General features: G+C 38.5%; 1 protein-coding gene across 3 annotated transcripts in view; it reads left to right on the forward strand.

Annotated features, from left to right (window-relative positions):
- The first annotated feature begins 7196 nt into the window (after positions 1–7196).
- Positions 7197–16239, forward strand: part of MYOM1 (myomesin 1) — a 78880-nt gene continuing 69837 nt past the window's right edge. For all 3 annotated transcript variants that reach the window (XM_082752242.1, XM_082752243.1, XM_082752244.1), the window contains exons 1-2: positions 7197–7328; positions 10790–11276. In XM_082752242.1, the coding sequence (XP_082608368.1) occupies positions 10849–11276 (428 nt within the window). In that variant the 5' untranslated portion in view covers positions 7197–7328; positions 10790–10848. The remainder of the gene's footprint in view (positions 7329–10789; positions 11277–16239) is intronic.

The raw sequence follows: 16239 nt of genomic DNA on the forward strand, positions 1-16239 counted from the left end.
CTAGCTTACATTCAGAATACTGCTTTATTAATTATACACACAGTTTGGAGATGCAGTACTCTGAAAATTAATGTTATTCAACAATTTTAGTGAGCTGATTCAAACTCAAAATGGCTATCATGACCACAGCCCTGTCTTCTCCCAGCTTGCTGTATCTGTGCTTCCAATGATAAATCAGATAAATACAGATTTGCTTTTCCCTAGCATTGATGACCATTATCAGTGACCTTCCCTTGGCATCACCCAGCATGAAGCTTCCTTCCTGTGGGTCATTAAGCTCCTGAAACCACTCCAGCTTCTTTGGATTAGTATCGAGCTCTTTCAGAACCTGTGGAAAGGTCACTGCTGCCTTCTCGTGTCCACATCCTCTATCTGGGCACGCAGCTGAAGACCTACCCATGTTTCTGGACATCATGTGCCTGCTAATATTCAACATTTGTAGCTCTGTGAGCCCTCATGACAGCCTATCAGGGGAGCAGTTGTAACCCTCCCCAGAGCTATCTGTACCCAGAGGCAGCCCAGATGTCAATTTTTACATTTTAGGAGAAACCTCCTGTCTGGCACGAGCAGCCAGGCTGAACTTCTATATTCACGGAAATTGCCCATTTCATTAACCAAAGATACAGTCAGCTAACACCTAGGGATGCTGCTCCTGTGTCTCAGCTGTTAGAAGAGCCAGGGACAAAGAGAGGTTGTGCATGGAGGTCGTGCAGGCACCACCACTGGAGGTATTCAAGACCCAGCTCAACAAAGCCCTGGACAACCTTGCAGCTGGCACTGCTTTGGTTCGACACGAGACCTCCCAGGTCCCTTCCAACCTGAATTCTTTTCTCTTCCTGCATTTCTCATTGTAGACTGAAATTGCCATTTGGATGTACTTTACTGTATGCAGAAGTGATGGGACACTTGTCATCTGTCTATTACTAGTGATCCTATCATACTAAAAAATATGACCAATTTCTCAGTCCTTCACTTCTAAATAGGCTTATTTTTTTCCAAGAGAGATTTTCTCTGTTTAAGACAAGCAATGACTTTCTTGGCAGTTTAATATTGTTCCAAACATGTAATTACAGTCCAAAAAAAAAGTAATAACCACTCTTATTCACACTCTTATGCAGTTCAGACATGCAGACTAGGCAGATTAGCTTAAAAGACTGGTCTTATGCTGCACACAGTTCAGACTCATTAGAGGCAAGTGTGATTGAAAACCACAACTGAAGCAGAGCTAGAATTAGAAATTGTGCTGCTGCTGGTGTATTGTTTTAAATAGCAATTGCCTATGGTGTAGGAGAAATTTAGAAATCAGTGTTTTGTGCAGTAGAGCAATACTAAGATCCTGTGAAGAGCAAAATACTCAAAGGAAATAGGGGAAAAATAGAGAAGAAAAAAGAATAAAGGAAGAGCACAGGATAACAAAGCAAAAACCATTATAAGGAAAGAAGAAATACAAACCAAAGTGTTTTGATTATAATGATGAATTGTAATGTGGTGGGTAACATGCTGGAGTGATGGTTACAGACTGGGAAAGTTTCCCAAATTCCTATGGTTTGGTAATGGGAGCAGTACTGAATTACCAAGTGGGCCAGCAAATTGTGTGGGGAGGGGTTGCACAGTCACTAGGTGAGTTTGTTTTTTCAGAAACCAGGAAAGATCAGGAAGTTAATCACATCCTCAAGGGTCTATTTTATTTTATTTTATTTTATTTTATTTTATTTTATTTTATTTTATTTTATTTTATTTTATTTTATTTTATTTTATTTTTTAATCCACTGCTCAGAATGGTTTTGCTTCAGCCTACCAACGACACTAAGCAGAGCTACTCATCTGTGGGAGCTGCCAGCAGGGTTCCTCCAACCCATGTTTACTTAGTACTTTGGAAAAGCTGGTGGCTGCAAGAACAGGACCCACAAGCACGAAGAATATCAGTTTTTCCTGTCGCAAACCATTATGTTGCAGCTGGGTTCTCTTTTAGGTTCCACATGAAATTGTTTTCTTTGTCTGCAAGACTGATCTTTGATGTTTTTGAAGAAAAGACTCTTTAAAATAAAAATGATTTAAAAGAAATGTAGTTTATATCTGTAGTCTTCCTTTCTGATTTTCTCTGTGGAAAAACAAAAAATCTTTATGGCCCAATTTTCAGAAAATTTTTATTTAAAAATTTACAAAATAAGTTAAAAAAAAAAAAAAAAAAAACACAAAAACAATAACACAAAAAAGACCACAAATTCTTCAAATGCAAAAGTCTTCAATTTAAAATATACAGTGCAAAGATTTTTAGATTTAGATTTAGAAATATTTTTATCCCAACTGAACAACAATTTGTTGCACAACAAAAATGGCTGGCGTGTAACTTGCTTGTGCCATATCATGATATATCTCAGCCTTTTAAGATCTTATTTAGTGTTTCAGAAATTGAGCCCCTGGGATACCACTTGCCTGTTTGACAGCATGTACATTGATAGCTTTTAACATAAATTTCTAGAAACAAATAATGCACGCCAAATATCATGGTTAAATAGTTTGCTTCAATTTGCAACCAGAAGCATGAGCATGTAGAATGGTGTTTTGAGGTCAAAATGTGGAGACGGAAAATAAACAAGAGTGGGGATTTTAAGAACAGCCCGAGAAGAAGCAAGGAGCAGCAGACCTAAATAATATGGATGTGCTGTGATAGGAAGAATAAATGTGCAGTCAGATAAAAGGGACAGAGATAAGGCTGTATAAGCACAGTGTCTTCACTTAATAGCAGCACTCTTTGTGCTAGGTCAGTAATCTTTTTTGTTGTTTTCAGCATGTGCAGTTGCAATATGACTCATTGTATAGCATCATCTGGGGTGTAATAGAGTCTTGATGTCCTTACGTTCTTGCACTGAAGAAATAGTTAAGGATATGTCCACATGGCCATCACATAGAGATATATATGTGAGCACTTTAGACTAACTAGTTCATTTCTGCTAGCTGTACACCTGCAGCAGCACAGAGATCAGGGCTGACTGGAATACTCACCCCAAACTGATCAGCTGTAAAGTTTGTAAAGAGTAAATAGCAGGTAAAAAGGTGTTTTGCTGAGCATTGTGTTGCCAGTGCTATACCATCACTGGTGCTGTATGTAGCTAGTTAAATCTGCCTTGGATAAATCTACATTTTGTCACAGCTGTTATCAGGAAAAAGAAATGTTCTGTTTTCTAAGCCAGCTGCTGGTGGAGGCAGAGGAGAAGAGCTGATGCCCTCCTTTCCTAGAGGCTTCTTTTGGCATCCTCTCTTAATTTCCAGTTACAGAAATTTGTTTCTTTGCAGTGAATTCACGGTCTCTTTCCCGTGGGAGCAGACAGTGGGGTTTGGATATGTCTGTTGTCCATACAGTGCATGTCTCTCACTGAACCTTACTGCAGCTCAGATGCTGGGAATAGTGCAAAGACGTGTAGGTAAAACATCCAGAAATAATTATTTTTCATCACAAGCACCGTATTTTGGGAGAGCACATTGGAAATTTGGTGCAACTAAATGACTTGGAAGAGTTGCTTTTTCTAGATGAGGATTCCTGTTGTGTCACTGTTGGTGGTTGATCTTATGGCTTGTTTCAATTATCAAATACTGAGTTCTGAATCCCAGTTGTTAGAAATGATGAAATAAGACTTTGGTTCTCTGCTCCTTTCCAAACAATTTTGGGGGAAGACTGCTGTCACCTGGCTGCCATGCCTTGCTGGAGGATTTCAGAGGAACAGGCACGTACGTGCTAATAGGACATTGACAGCTTCTGGTAGGCAGCCAGGATCAAGCTATAGCAAGAAAAACACAGATGGGAACTAGTAACTTTTGACAGCTTATTAAATAACCAAATTCAAATTGATTTTCAGAGAGCTAGTAAAATTATACTCACTTTAGGATTAGCATTATACCAAATTCAGAAGTTTTACTCTAAGCCGTGGACAGGTATTCCAAATCTTAACTTTTTTTAAACTACAGGACTTCATTAAGCAACCACAACTTCTCCTATAAGACATAGAATCATAGAATCCTGTAATCATCTAGCTTGGAAAAGATCTTCAAGATCATCAAGTCCAACCATCAACATGACGTACCAAGTCCCATCACTAAACCACATCCCAGGGTTATAAGATTATAAAATATCTGATAAACTACAAATGCTAAGGGGAAACATCCTCTTGGAAAGGATGCTGCAAAACTCTCCACTGTGTGGTTTCTTGCATATTTTCCTGAACTATCTGCTGCTAGCTACTGGAATAATCTTGTCTAGCAAATTTATATATTTTCCAATCTTTGAAGTATCTTTAGCTGTTGCAGTTCCATTTTGTTGAGTCTCCAAACCTGAGCTTGCTTTAAATGTAGGAAACTTGTCCTACAGCACGGATTGAGAAACAAGAGCACCAGGTCATCACACAAGAAAGCAGAATAAAATGAAACCGAGATTGACTTTAGTTGGAGACTAAGACCTCCTTTTTGGGGGAGAGGGGAATCCATTCAGAAAATTGGACCCAGGTTTGAAAATAAATTCCAGAAGACAATATACATGCTCAAAATCTCTGCCTTTCAAAAAATATTTTGGTAGTTTTATTTAGGACCCTTTCCTGTTGGAAGGGTCCTGGGATTGTTCAGCCTGGAGAAAAGGAGGCTCAGGGGCGACCTTATCGCTCTCTACAGGTACCTCAAAGGAGGCTGTAGCGAGGTGGGGGTTGGTCTGTTCTCCCACGTGCCTGGTGACAGGACGAGGGGGAATGGGCTTAAGTTGAGCCAGGGGAGTTTTAGGCTGGAGCTTAGAAAGAACTTCTTTACCGAAAGGGTTGTTAGGCATTGGAACAGGCTGCCCAGGGAAGTGGTGGAGTCACCATCCCTGGAAGTCTTTTAGACATTTAGAGCTTAGGGATATGGTTTAGTGGGGACTGTTAGTGTTAGGTCAGAGGTTGGACTCGATGATCTTGGAGGTCTCTTCCAACCTAGAAATTCTGTGATTCTGTTGAAAGAGATGAATTTGGATGTTGTGCAATTCTACTAGCGCTCACAGCTACAGCGTCCTGTAGCTCTTAAAACTTAATCAGACAAACAGCCTGGAAAGCTATTTTTTCTGCTGTGTCAAGTTCTAAATTTATCCCCCAGCTTTCCCATTCAGAAAAGCAAACAGGTCCCTGGCACTATGTAATTCTAATTAGATGAAGACTGAACTATAATTTCTGGAGTCTCTCTCCTAGGACCAGTGCGACTAAATAGATGTGGATACACAGTGCTGCAGGGATTCTAAGATTTACAGAGCTCCAAGTGCTTTGAAACATGCACTTTGATATTCAAATGGGAGTTAAGTGGTTTAAAATTAGCTATGGATATTATCTCATTTTATAGGCATATAAAAGTGCATAAATTTAAGTGCCAAAGTATTTCAAGAACCTAAAAGATTTTGCTGCCATACTCTATCTCAATTTTATTTACATAATAAACAAAATCAGCACAGAATCTAAAAAATGGCACTCGGTAATGTTGTTATACCTGGAAAAACACTGAAAATGTTACTCAGATTTTCATATCCCACCTGTGATCTATACAAATTCTATTGCAATGAAAGGAAAAAAACAGGATGCTTAATTGGTTTAATTTCTCTACATCTCTCTCTGAAAATTTCAAAAGAAATTAGTATGTCATTAAGTCTTTTAATGTGCCTTTGCAAATGACCCGCTGTGAAGGTGTGGAGTCTGTAACGCAATTCAGGAATCTCTCACCTTCCCTAATTAAAAGTATATATTACAGCTCAAACTCTGTAGATCAGTGGAGCTGCCATTGGTGCAGAAAACTGGGGAAGAAGAGTTTATATTAGAGTTCTAGTTCTCCATTCAGCCAGTTGCCTGAGCCAAGACAAAGTTCGTATGGCTGTACATCTTTTTTTTTTTTTTCTTTTTTTTTTTTCTGTCCATACCTTCTTAGGCTTTACAGTTGATTTAGGTAAGCAGCTCCCATGCAGAAGATGAAGAAGTGTATGAACTTACTCCATGGCATAGCACAAGGCAGGAGGTAGCAGCTGCCCAAGGAACTACTAGCTAGTAAGTTAAACTAACAGGTTTCAGGTGGATTTATGGTAGGTGAGGTAAGGAAGAGGATACCAGTGAACCATGGTTCAGAAAAGCTTGGGGCAGCTGGTCTCATCCAGACCTTCTGCCTGTGGTTCCATGTAAGAGACCACAGCAGAAGAGGAATATCTGAAAAGCTTTCAGCTGTGTTGTATGGTAGGTGTGGTGGAAGTGGCTACAGCTGAACTTTGGGTTAACATTCCTGACAATGCAAATGTGCAAGATAAACGTGGAATAACCATTTGTATTGAAAGCTAAATGTACTCTGCAGAGCAAAATACTTATTTACAATGAAGTCACAGCATAGTTTCACAAATTAAACCCTCTTCCAAATGACAAAAAGTGTTCTCATGCAATATTTAGCTATTACATTGGGTCACGTGCATTTCTGTGCCAAAATGTTGTGACCAAAGTGAAAGAAAAGCCCATTTCATTATCCCTAGAAATAACACTATTTCATTCAGAAACAAAAAGTTGGGTCTTAGAGTTACATTGGTTATACATGTATCTACTTAAATACCTCATGAGGTCATGTTCTTAATTTAGTCATCTTATCTTATCATGTTCTTAATTTATCATCTTATTTAAATAAGATGATAAAAATGTAACATCTTGTCAACAGAGCAAGGAAAGTACATTTTTATTGAACTGTAATGTGTTGTATGGCTTTATAGAGTTTTGCTGCTAATTACTTCAATAGGTTGTCTGTCATTAAGCTGTGAAATATCTGTTACATGCACTGTGGCATGGCATAAAAAAATTAAAAGAATCCGTAAAACTTTAATATTCTTGTACCATGGCAAAGGTCAATACAGAGACTGATATTTCCTACTCTCTGGATCATGACATGACACATTGTTTTGTTTCCTAAAGCTGACTTAACTAAGGAAAAAATTCTATAAATAATTTAAAATTGGCATGCTGATTTTATGGAAGATATTTAAAAGGGAGAATGCTCAGCCTGACACTGCTGTCATCATGTGTTTGCACAGAGATAGCACAGGGTATCGGTATCTGTCTCTGTCTCTCTCACTCTTTGCTGCTATATTTATCACCCTCCTGGCCATAAAAGGTCTGGACTGGGGCTCTGACATTCCACTGACTGCAGGCATTATTTTTGTTCTGGACCTTCAAGTCCAGTCCCTACCCCTGGTCCTGACTACCTCTCCCTTTGCTGCATTCATAGCTGCTGTGTTTTTCTGTTGTTCATCCATTTCAGAGCTATTCCAATTGCTGTTGTTCTTCTGGGCCCTGGTAAGTGTTCCTTTATGATGTAAGATTTTATGTGTTCAACTATTTTTAATTAGAGTCTGTACTACCAGGTTGATAGTAGCTCTCTTTAATCTTCTCAGCTCAACAGTTATTTGAGGGAGTTGTAGATGGGAGCTGAAGAACTCTAAAGGCTCAGCTGTGAAACAAAGCATAGCACAAGGGTTCGCTTAGCAACTCAACTGTCCCAGCATATTCTTGTCATACTCTCAAATGAAGCATGGATTACTGAGATACAGAAGGAATTTGTTGTGCTACTTCCTTTGGGATTAGAGATTAGGTAAATAATCAAAATATTTTCTAATTTCATAGGATGTCTCATTATTTGTAAAGTATATAAAACACCATTGACTGAACTGAAAGAAATCTTATAATTTTTGTAAGCTTATGTGTTTCAGTATTTTTTTTCTATTTCACTATTTTCATTGATGAAGTAGATCTTCAAAGAATAACAGATAATAAATAATGCAAGAGGCAATTCTAATAAAATCACTTCCTTTAGTGTGCATTTACAACCTACAGACAAGTACAGAACTGCCTGTTTGCTCAGATGCCATTTTGAAAATTCAGTTCAGCAGCTGCTAACATATAGATCCCAAATCTGCATATTCATCTAACTGTGGCCACTATATTTTTAGGCCAGGCTCTGCAGTTATAAAATCCTACACAGATCTTGAGAGGGGTTTTACCCTCATAATATAAGGGGCTGTTGAATGGACTCAAACTAAGGAGGTGCAGGTAATATGGATTTTATAAAACTCCAGAGATGGGAGTCAGTCAGATAAGCAGACAGTGCCCCAAGTTGGAGTAAAAGCCTTGTAAGGTTCAGAATTTCTTGTCATCCCCTAAAACATAGCACTACTGGTCAGACTGGTGTAACTAACTGACCCTTAACCTGTGAGTAATGCTTGATGTTTCAGAGGGAAAACAAAATACAACTCACAGGGTGATAAAACACCTATAAAAGGAGTTTCCTCTTAGATTACATGAGTAAGAGTTGGCCTTTGATTTGAACCAAGAGAGGTGACTTGTTCAGCTTGCCTTACTTAGTTCTTATGCCTAACATATACTCCTCCTTGTACTCTTGAGGATAATGAGGCCCACAGCTTTTGTGTTTGGAAGAAAAAGTTGCCTTTGACACTTTTTATATATACTGACTTAAATGGTTAAGCTTGTTCTTTTGCTCTGATAAGATGTAAATTGAAATGCCTCACTTAACTCTTTAATGGGCAATACATAAAGTGCTCTATATTTTTGGATCACCTTCCTTGCTTTGAATCCTGGAGAGCTGTGCAAATCCCTGAGCAATAGAACTGAATGAGTGTTAACGTTGTGGCTGTTGTAACCATGACAAAACTCACTAATGCTGCAAATAAGGCTGGTGAAGATGAAGGGAGGCAAATGTAATGCTCTACAAAAGGTACACAGGATGCTCTCATGCTCTTTCCTTTTCAGTGTCTAAAACATGACTCATCTGTACACCTTAACTTTGCTCAACAAAAATCACAGTGGCTTGCAAACCCTAAACTAGCTCTGTGGAGCTGGGAGAGAAAATAATGAAGAAAAATGAAGAAGAAATCTCTGAAGCCAACAAAGTGAAATAATCACAACAAAAAATATTGATAGGTATTAGAAATAAAGATAGTAAACAGGCTAATTGTGTTCATTAAACTTACATGAAAAAAAATAGCCAGCAGGAGAAATAAGGAAGTTAGCAAGGAACGTGAGTTTTTAATGTAGAGGACAATGGGCTAACACTCTTTCCCATTTCTCCCTTCCTCAGGTAGAAATAAAGTAAATGGACAAACTGGTCTCCTGGAAGTCATAGTTTCACTATGGTTATGAAATCAATTTCTTCTACATACTTAAAGACTTCTGAATGACTTTCTTAGTTTATTGTTGAATTTCTGCAAGTGAGTGATCCCTTCTGATATCATGCAAAGAGCAGTTCCCAGACCTTGAGTGAGCCCTGAAATACAATTACGTTGAAACTTTTTTTTCTTCATAATTAGCCTTAGTCCAGTTGAGTACCTGAGCAGTGACCAAAGAGAATAGTTTGCAATTTGTTGGCTTGCTATCAGAATGAATACTAAAGAAAAAGCCAAAGGCTGAAATCTTGAAAGCAAAAAGATCAGTGAAAAAATAATGATTTTCATGGAATCAAAATTACATTCCAGATTTGTAAGTTTATTTTATACAAAAACATCAGAGAAGTAGTTTCATTAACATGAACAAAAACAGAAGCAGAACAAGTTCCCCGTTGCTGTGATTGGTATAAAAAACAATAGCAAACACCTCTCTTGGTTTTGGATCTTCAAATTTTTCTCAACATTTTCCCACTGTAGCTCATTTCTATTCATAATGATGTACCTCTTCAGTGACAATCCTAGGCACATTGTAAGCCTAATGACCAATGATAAGAAAAAGAAAGGTTATCATGAGGGATTGATTGGTAGAGGCAACTTTGCATGCCAGAGAAGAAAATGTCAGTTTTAATAATAACAGCAAAACAAAACAAGATTGTATTGCCAGCTGAAAAAACAAAGGGAAATCCTTTCTGCACTCAACCCTCATCCCATTTTGAGAGGGGAACTACCTCTCTCCTGATCAAATTTCATACTATGAAAAACTGCCAGATAATCTATTGATGACTGTGCAAAGCAAAACTTAGATAGGAATACCATCTGGAAGAATTTTCATGATGATTTTCTACACAATATTTCTAGATTAAGAAGAGAGGCCATTCAGACTGATGAACATTATGTTATTTTAATTATTGGATGCAGACTGTATTCCTTATTAAACTGTAAAACTGTGATAAGCCCCTTTAAATGAAACTCTGTTAACACACACAAAATAATCAATGTAATGCATGTTTACAGAAAAAAGTGGCATCCTTCACAATCTTACTGCTCTTAATTGAGTATTAAAGTCTTAAGCCATAAATTAAATTGAATTTGAAAATTGGATTATGAAAATGAATGAAATGTTCACATATTTTTATCTCATATTATAAACTGAATAGCCCTCTTGAAATCTCTCATGCTTTTTAAAATAACTTAATAATTTATTCTGTCTTTTGTAATTTAACAAAGTATTTACAGTATCTCTGAAGAAGCTGAACACAAGATTTCAGTAGCTGGCAGTAATGACTGGAAAAGTTGAATACGTGAAACTTCAACAGTTTGCAGTAAGAACAGGGAAATCAACTACAAATGATCAGGCACAATAATGTAAAGATTTCTGTTCCCAACGAATGACATATGCACTTCCTGAAACTTAAATATGAGCCTACCTTAAAGTCCAAGAAACATCATAAATGATAGCCCCAAATGTATTACATTTATTTTTTAAAGGTTTAAGTTTCATGTTAGTTTGTTCTTTACTAATTGTATGCTAGCTCTTAAGTTTCTTTGGTGTGAGTCTTTATGTTTGATCTTTTTCAGACAGTCCTGTTATATCTACATTCAGAAGAGTGCAGCAAAAAAAAAATTAGAAGGCACTCATGATGTCTTTACCATTCTATCAAAGACACCATGACCATTATGACCGTGCATATCGCCATAAAGCACTGCAGTCAACTGTAAGCCAGTACCAAAAAGAAACCAAAAGCAAATCTGCTCTCTATGCTCAAGGATCTACAGCTTATGCTAGGGGTTCTGCAGCCTATCGCCATGCCTCTGCAGCAGACTTCAGCCTTGAGTCTTCAGCAGCATACAGCCGTGGCTCTTCAGCCTATGACCTTGAGTCAGCAGCCTACAGCTATGGATCTACAGCCTATGATCACTCTGCTGCACAAAGCAAAAGATCTGCTGCCTATAGTCTTGACTCTGAAGCCCTCAGCAAGAGCTCAGCTGCCTATAGTCATGGATCTGAATCAATCAACAAGCTGGCTGCAGCCTACAGACTGGGATCTGAAGCCTACAGTCTTGGGTAAGGCAAAAAGTACATCTACCTTTGAAACAGTATTCCAGAACAAAAATGTCTAACTGTCTCTTATTGAAATCAATGGTAAAACTCTCCAGTTCTTCAACACAAACAAGTTCTGTAACTTGTGTTAACATATTTTCCAGTTTTTCCTTGGCTTTGAGACTGGGAAGATCAGCTTAGTTTGCTGGGCTAACTCATGTGTGATGGTTGGATTGGCATGAGAATAGCACTTGCAATGCTGACGTGGCTGAATGATGACAGATACAAGTTGTACCTTCATTCTCCAAACTGGCTGGGCATGAGCCACCCAAAGTTTTTGCCATACTAAGAGAGCTGAAGTTAATCCGCATTGTTGAGATAGCTTTTGGGTTGGGGCTGGCTCTTACTTGGCCACATTGGAGCAGTAAAAGAACTTGGAGCTGTTCTCCTAAGTTTGAGCTGACATGCCCATATATCATTATTCCTTGGAATAAATGTTTCATTTTTGTGCTGAGTGAAATTGAACAAGAATTGTTCAAATTATTCAAGAAATTGAACATTTCACTGTGGAAATAGGTTGAGGTATACTATTTTCAAAGAGTACCATTATTTTTTTTGTTTATGAAAGTAAATATTGCTCAATCAATGCATTAGCAGAATGTTTTAGATACCATAGCCTCACATTATTTTAATGTATCTCAGAAATTAACAGAAATTAGGGGAGCATTAAAGTAAGATTAGATCAGTTGTTAGCAGTGGAGGAAATAACAAACAAATTATAGACCAAAACATCTGCTCTCCATTATGTTAATATAAAATCAGAGTATTACTAGCAGAACCAATCATGGCTTGTTCACCGGAAAACTTGAATTACGAAAACTAAATGGCCTCCAGGGATTTTGGATAAAGATGGACTCCTGGCCAAAGCCACTGAAGGAAAGGCTATTGTACCATAGTAAATAAGGCCTTGCGATTGCAGCCTTCACTTGGCTTTCAGGAAGTTCAGGGTCATGTCTCTATTTGCCAGAGTTTGTTCATGAATTTGAACCTCAGGCAATTAGAGCCCAAATGAATGACTGGAGTGCCTGACTATCTTGGGCTAGATTATATCCTGTTTTTCCTGTTGAAACCATTTCTGTTGTGTAAATAATTAATCGCCAAATGGAGTAGCAAAAGAGTCTCATATGTAATCTGCTGAAGAAGGGATGCAGACTGGAGGTGATGGGACTATGTTTCTAGAGAGAGTCGGGTAGGGGGAGGTATCCCAAATGGCTCCTGCACTGTAGTGACGCAGCTATGTGTTGCTGCTCACCCTAACCCAAAGCCTCCCTATTCTCATAGAAAACTTTGAATATTCCAGTAAATGGGAACACTGTTTGAAGTTACAAAAAAATAAAAATGGTTGTAAAAATAATTGCTGCCTAGCTTCATTTACAATCTCTTCAGTGACACAGGTTTGTCAGATGTTTCTTCTGAAACACAAGTCTTCTCACCAAGAACTCTAATGTCAGCAAAGCAATACTACAGGAAACTGAATTGTTTAATGTACTGAAATCGTACTGGGAGAGAGCTTAAAACATTTCTAGATTTCCTATATGTTTGAATAATAATAGTAATAATAGCTTTTGTTTTGAAACAGTATATTTGTTGCTATTTGCAAGCTACTCTGTAGTACAAGAGTTGCCAACAGACCTCATACTATCCTGGCAACCAGAGATAAGAATGTCTCAGCTGCAATGTCTCTCTGTGATCCTGTCTTTGTATTGGAGAAACTCAGTGCTGCTATGGGAGACAAGGACTTGGGAGATTAGATTGACCAATTTAAACCTTTCTTGAATGAAATTTAATACACAGGAGAATATGGTTCTGAATGGCAATGTTTAACATAATTTAATGGTTAATATATCCTCAACGTTGGTATTTATTTAGTTTTGGAAGCAACTGCTTTGTGGCCATTTTGTTGCAATTTGCAAGTGGTACAAGTAGAAGAATACCATGACTATATTGTTAATTGTGGTCCAATTTAAAGTAATTTTCCCCAAGTTCATGCTATTTTCCCCTGAAAGCCCAAAACACTTCAAGAGATAATGAGGAGACAAAAAGCGTTACTCAAAGAAATTGAGCAAATCAAAGATGTTCTGATTTCATCATTATGAAAGAAACGGTGTAACAGAAAAAAATGAATGCTTCAAACACTTTAAATTTTCAAAAAGTTCAAAAGGCCTTGAATCCAAATGCTGCATCTAGGTGACCTGGAGCACTGGTGGTTGCTTGAAACCTGAATGTGCACACGAATCCAAAATCAGATTAAATTGTTCAAGTAACAGTTGATTATTGCATATCACTGGATTTTAGTATCACATCTACATTTATGTTTAATGTGTTTAAAACTTTTTATGTTTTGAGGATATATTGTTTTGAGGATAAACCTTGCTAAGCCCAAGAGGAAAAATATACAATTCAAATACTGAGCTTATATTCAAGACACCTCTTATTTTTATCTGAAGTAACTTCTGCTAAACTTTACTATTCCTGCAAAATGTGTCTCAACCCTTCCTGTAGCCACTTCACAGAAATGAGTGTCCATAAAGAGGCAATGTTGATATGCAGGTAGTGCAATGTGAGGAATTTATCACAGGAAAGCACTGGCAAAGGACTTGGGGCTGGGTAACCTGCAAGACCTTGACTTGATCCCAGTTCTCTGATGTTGGAGACTAGACTCGCTTGAGTGGAAAATATGGACAGCTTGAAGGAGCTGCAGTGACAAAAAAGGTTCCATTTGGAGACGGGCTGTCTGTTCTTTGCATTTCAAGCTTCCTTCAAACCCATGACAGCTTGAAGAAGAGGAGAGAAGTGAAAGCTGGCAAAACTAAGAGCAAGTGCGAAGGCTTTCAGCTCTGTTGGTAACCACTTGCCAAAGCTGTAAAATCCTGGGCTCATAAAAGAAAGCAAGCCTCATCATGCAAGGACTGCCACTTCACATCAAGCCCTGCACCAAGCCAGGAGGAGTACGGCCTGCTGCTACCCCATGGATCCTGATGGGCCTGCAGGCCCAGCTGCACGCTGGCAGCTCTGTCCCAAAGCTGTGGTAGTGGCCACCCATCCTGCAGGGGTGTGCAGTGAGGTTTGTGTGCCCCCTATGTGGTTCTTCTGTCCACTCCCACAGCAGAGCTAGGCACCAGCCTTCTTCCACAGCTTCTCCATGTGCTTCTGAGAAGCTGAGTCAGGTCTGACAAATCTTGTAGCTGTCAAATTGGAGTGCTGGATTAAGTCCCTTACCTCTTCTTCATCTTCATTTTTCTTCTTTCTTTCTTTCTTTCTTTGGAAGCTCCTTGTTCAAACTTCCATTGCTTTTCCATGTGTAATTTTCCTGGCTGAGAGCATCAGATAATCCCAAGCAAAGGTAATTGTGTCACAGAGTGGTTATCTGCCACCAAACTTGCAATTAATGCAAGTGCCAGATAGTAAGAGTGAATGCTCTTCTGAGCAATAACGTAACTGGGAACAGGATAGGGCTGAATAAATATTACACTTTAAGAAACATGAGAAGACCATGATCTTGACCTCCCTGCTGGCACTGCTCATCCTTTGGTTTATTATAGGTGAGGGTTAAGGAGCAGGCTTCCAAACATCACAGCCAAGCATGGAAATTGATTTAATGCAACTTGCCATGTGGAAACAATTCCCCTTTAAAAAAACTTGTGGAAGCTGTGTGAGGGAACAGCATGATTATTGCCAGCAATATTGCCTGAGCCCATGACAAATCTGTCAGCAACTTAAAATGAATTTAGTCACCAAAGAGTGCTTCTCAATTTTAGAAGCTGTTTTTAAAGAGCTTTCTTATGAAAAACTGAAAAACTTTCTATTTATTTTTTTCCTGCTGTAACTACACCTTGAGAGATTCCTTTTGGCTAATGGAGCTCCTCTGCTACAGCTATGGTGTATACCACATGCATCCCTTTCTGCTGGTGGAATTAAGTGAAAGAGAGAAACATTTAAAGAAGCATGCTAAGGACAAGGTGCATGATTTACTAATGGTGTAAATGAGCTTACCAATGCCTTTTCATGCTGGGGTGGAATAACTGTGAAATAGGGTGTTGTGGTCCACTCCTAGGAAACATTTCTACCTCCACTGGGCTCAGGATCATTTTGTGCAGGGTGGGAAGCTTGTACCTTCAGGTGCAGAAACAAGGGCAGTGCCAACATACTGAAGTATATTCATATCTTGAAGGTATGAGAATATATATGGGAATAGGACATCAAAAAAAAACCCTCTGTTTGTGAGTTTCACAGGCCCTGTACAGTGTTGTATTTAGTTCCTCTGGTGGGCTAGAGGGAGCACTGTTAGAGGCTGTGCAGGACTATACCTGTGCCTTTAGCATTTACAGTCATCCAGCTCCCATTTCATTCCATAAATTCAGTGACTCTACTGAGAAACTAAGAAAATGTTGGCATTGATATTTTAACATGCTGAAAACTTATCAAGAAATGAGGACACTAATCTTGGGTCACCAACCTTGATAAGGCAGTACAGATAGCATCTGACCTGGAAAAAAATATATGTATGCTAGCTGGGCAGATCAAATGAGGCTGAAAGCTGCTAAAAGGTCATGGTACTGTTCCTCCCTGCGAAACTAGAGAGCACTGATATCCTGCTCCTTCTCCTCTGGGGAGATTCTGTTCCACATATCAGGTAAAAGGTTGGAACACTTTAAAATAAAGGGCAAGATTTTAGAATCTGGTTCAAGAAAGTGGAGTCCTCCCTTAGGCTACCTAAATAATGGTTGTAAGGCAGGGTTTGTTTTTTGTATTGCACAGGAAGAAACAGTAATAACAAGGAAGGAAAACATAGAATCAAACCTCATGATAGAAGTAATGACCAATTTGTTTTCACATGCAAAGGGGCCATTTGAATAAGCATTTCCACTAGACTCCATACAGCTCATCCTGAATAGATGCTAACATAAGGAGGGTTTGGAAAGGAGAA

Source organism: Aythya marila (assembly GCF_965140915.1).
Source record: "Aythya marila genome assembly, chromosome: 2".
In the NCBI taxonomy this organism is placed as follows: Eukaryota; Metazoa; Chordata; class Aves; order Anseriformes; family Anatidae; genus Aythya; species Aythya marila.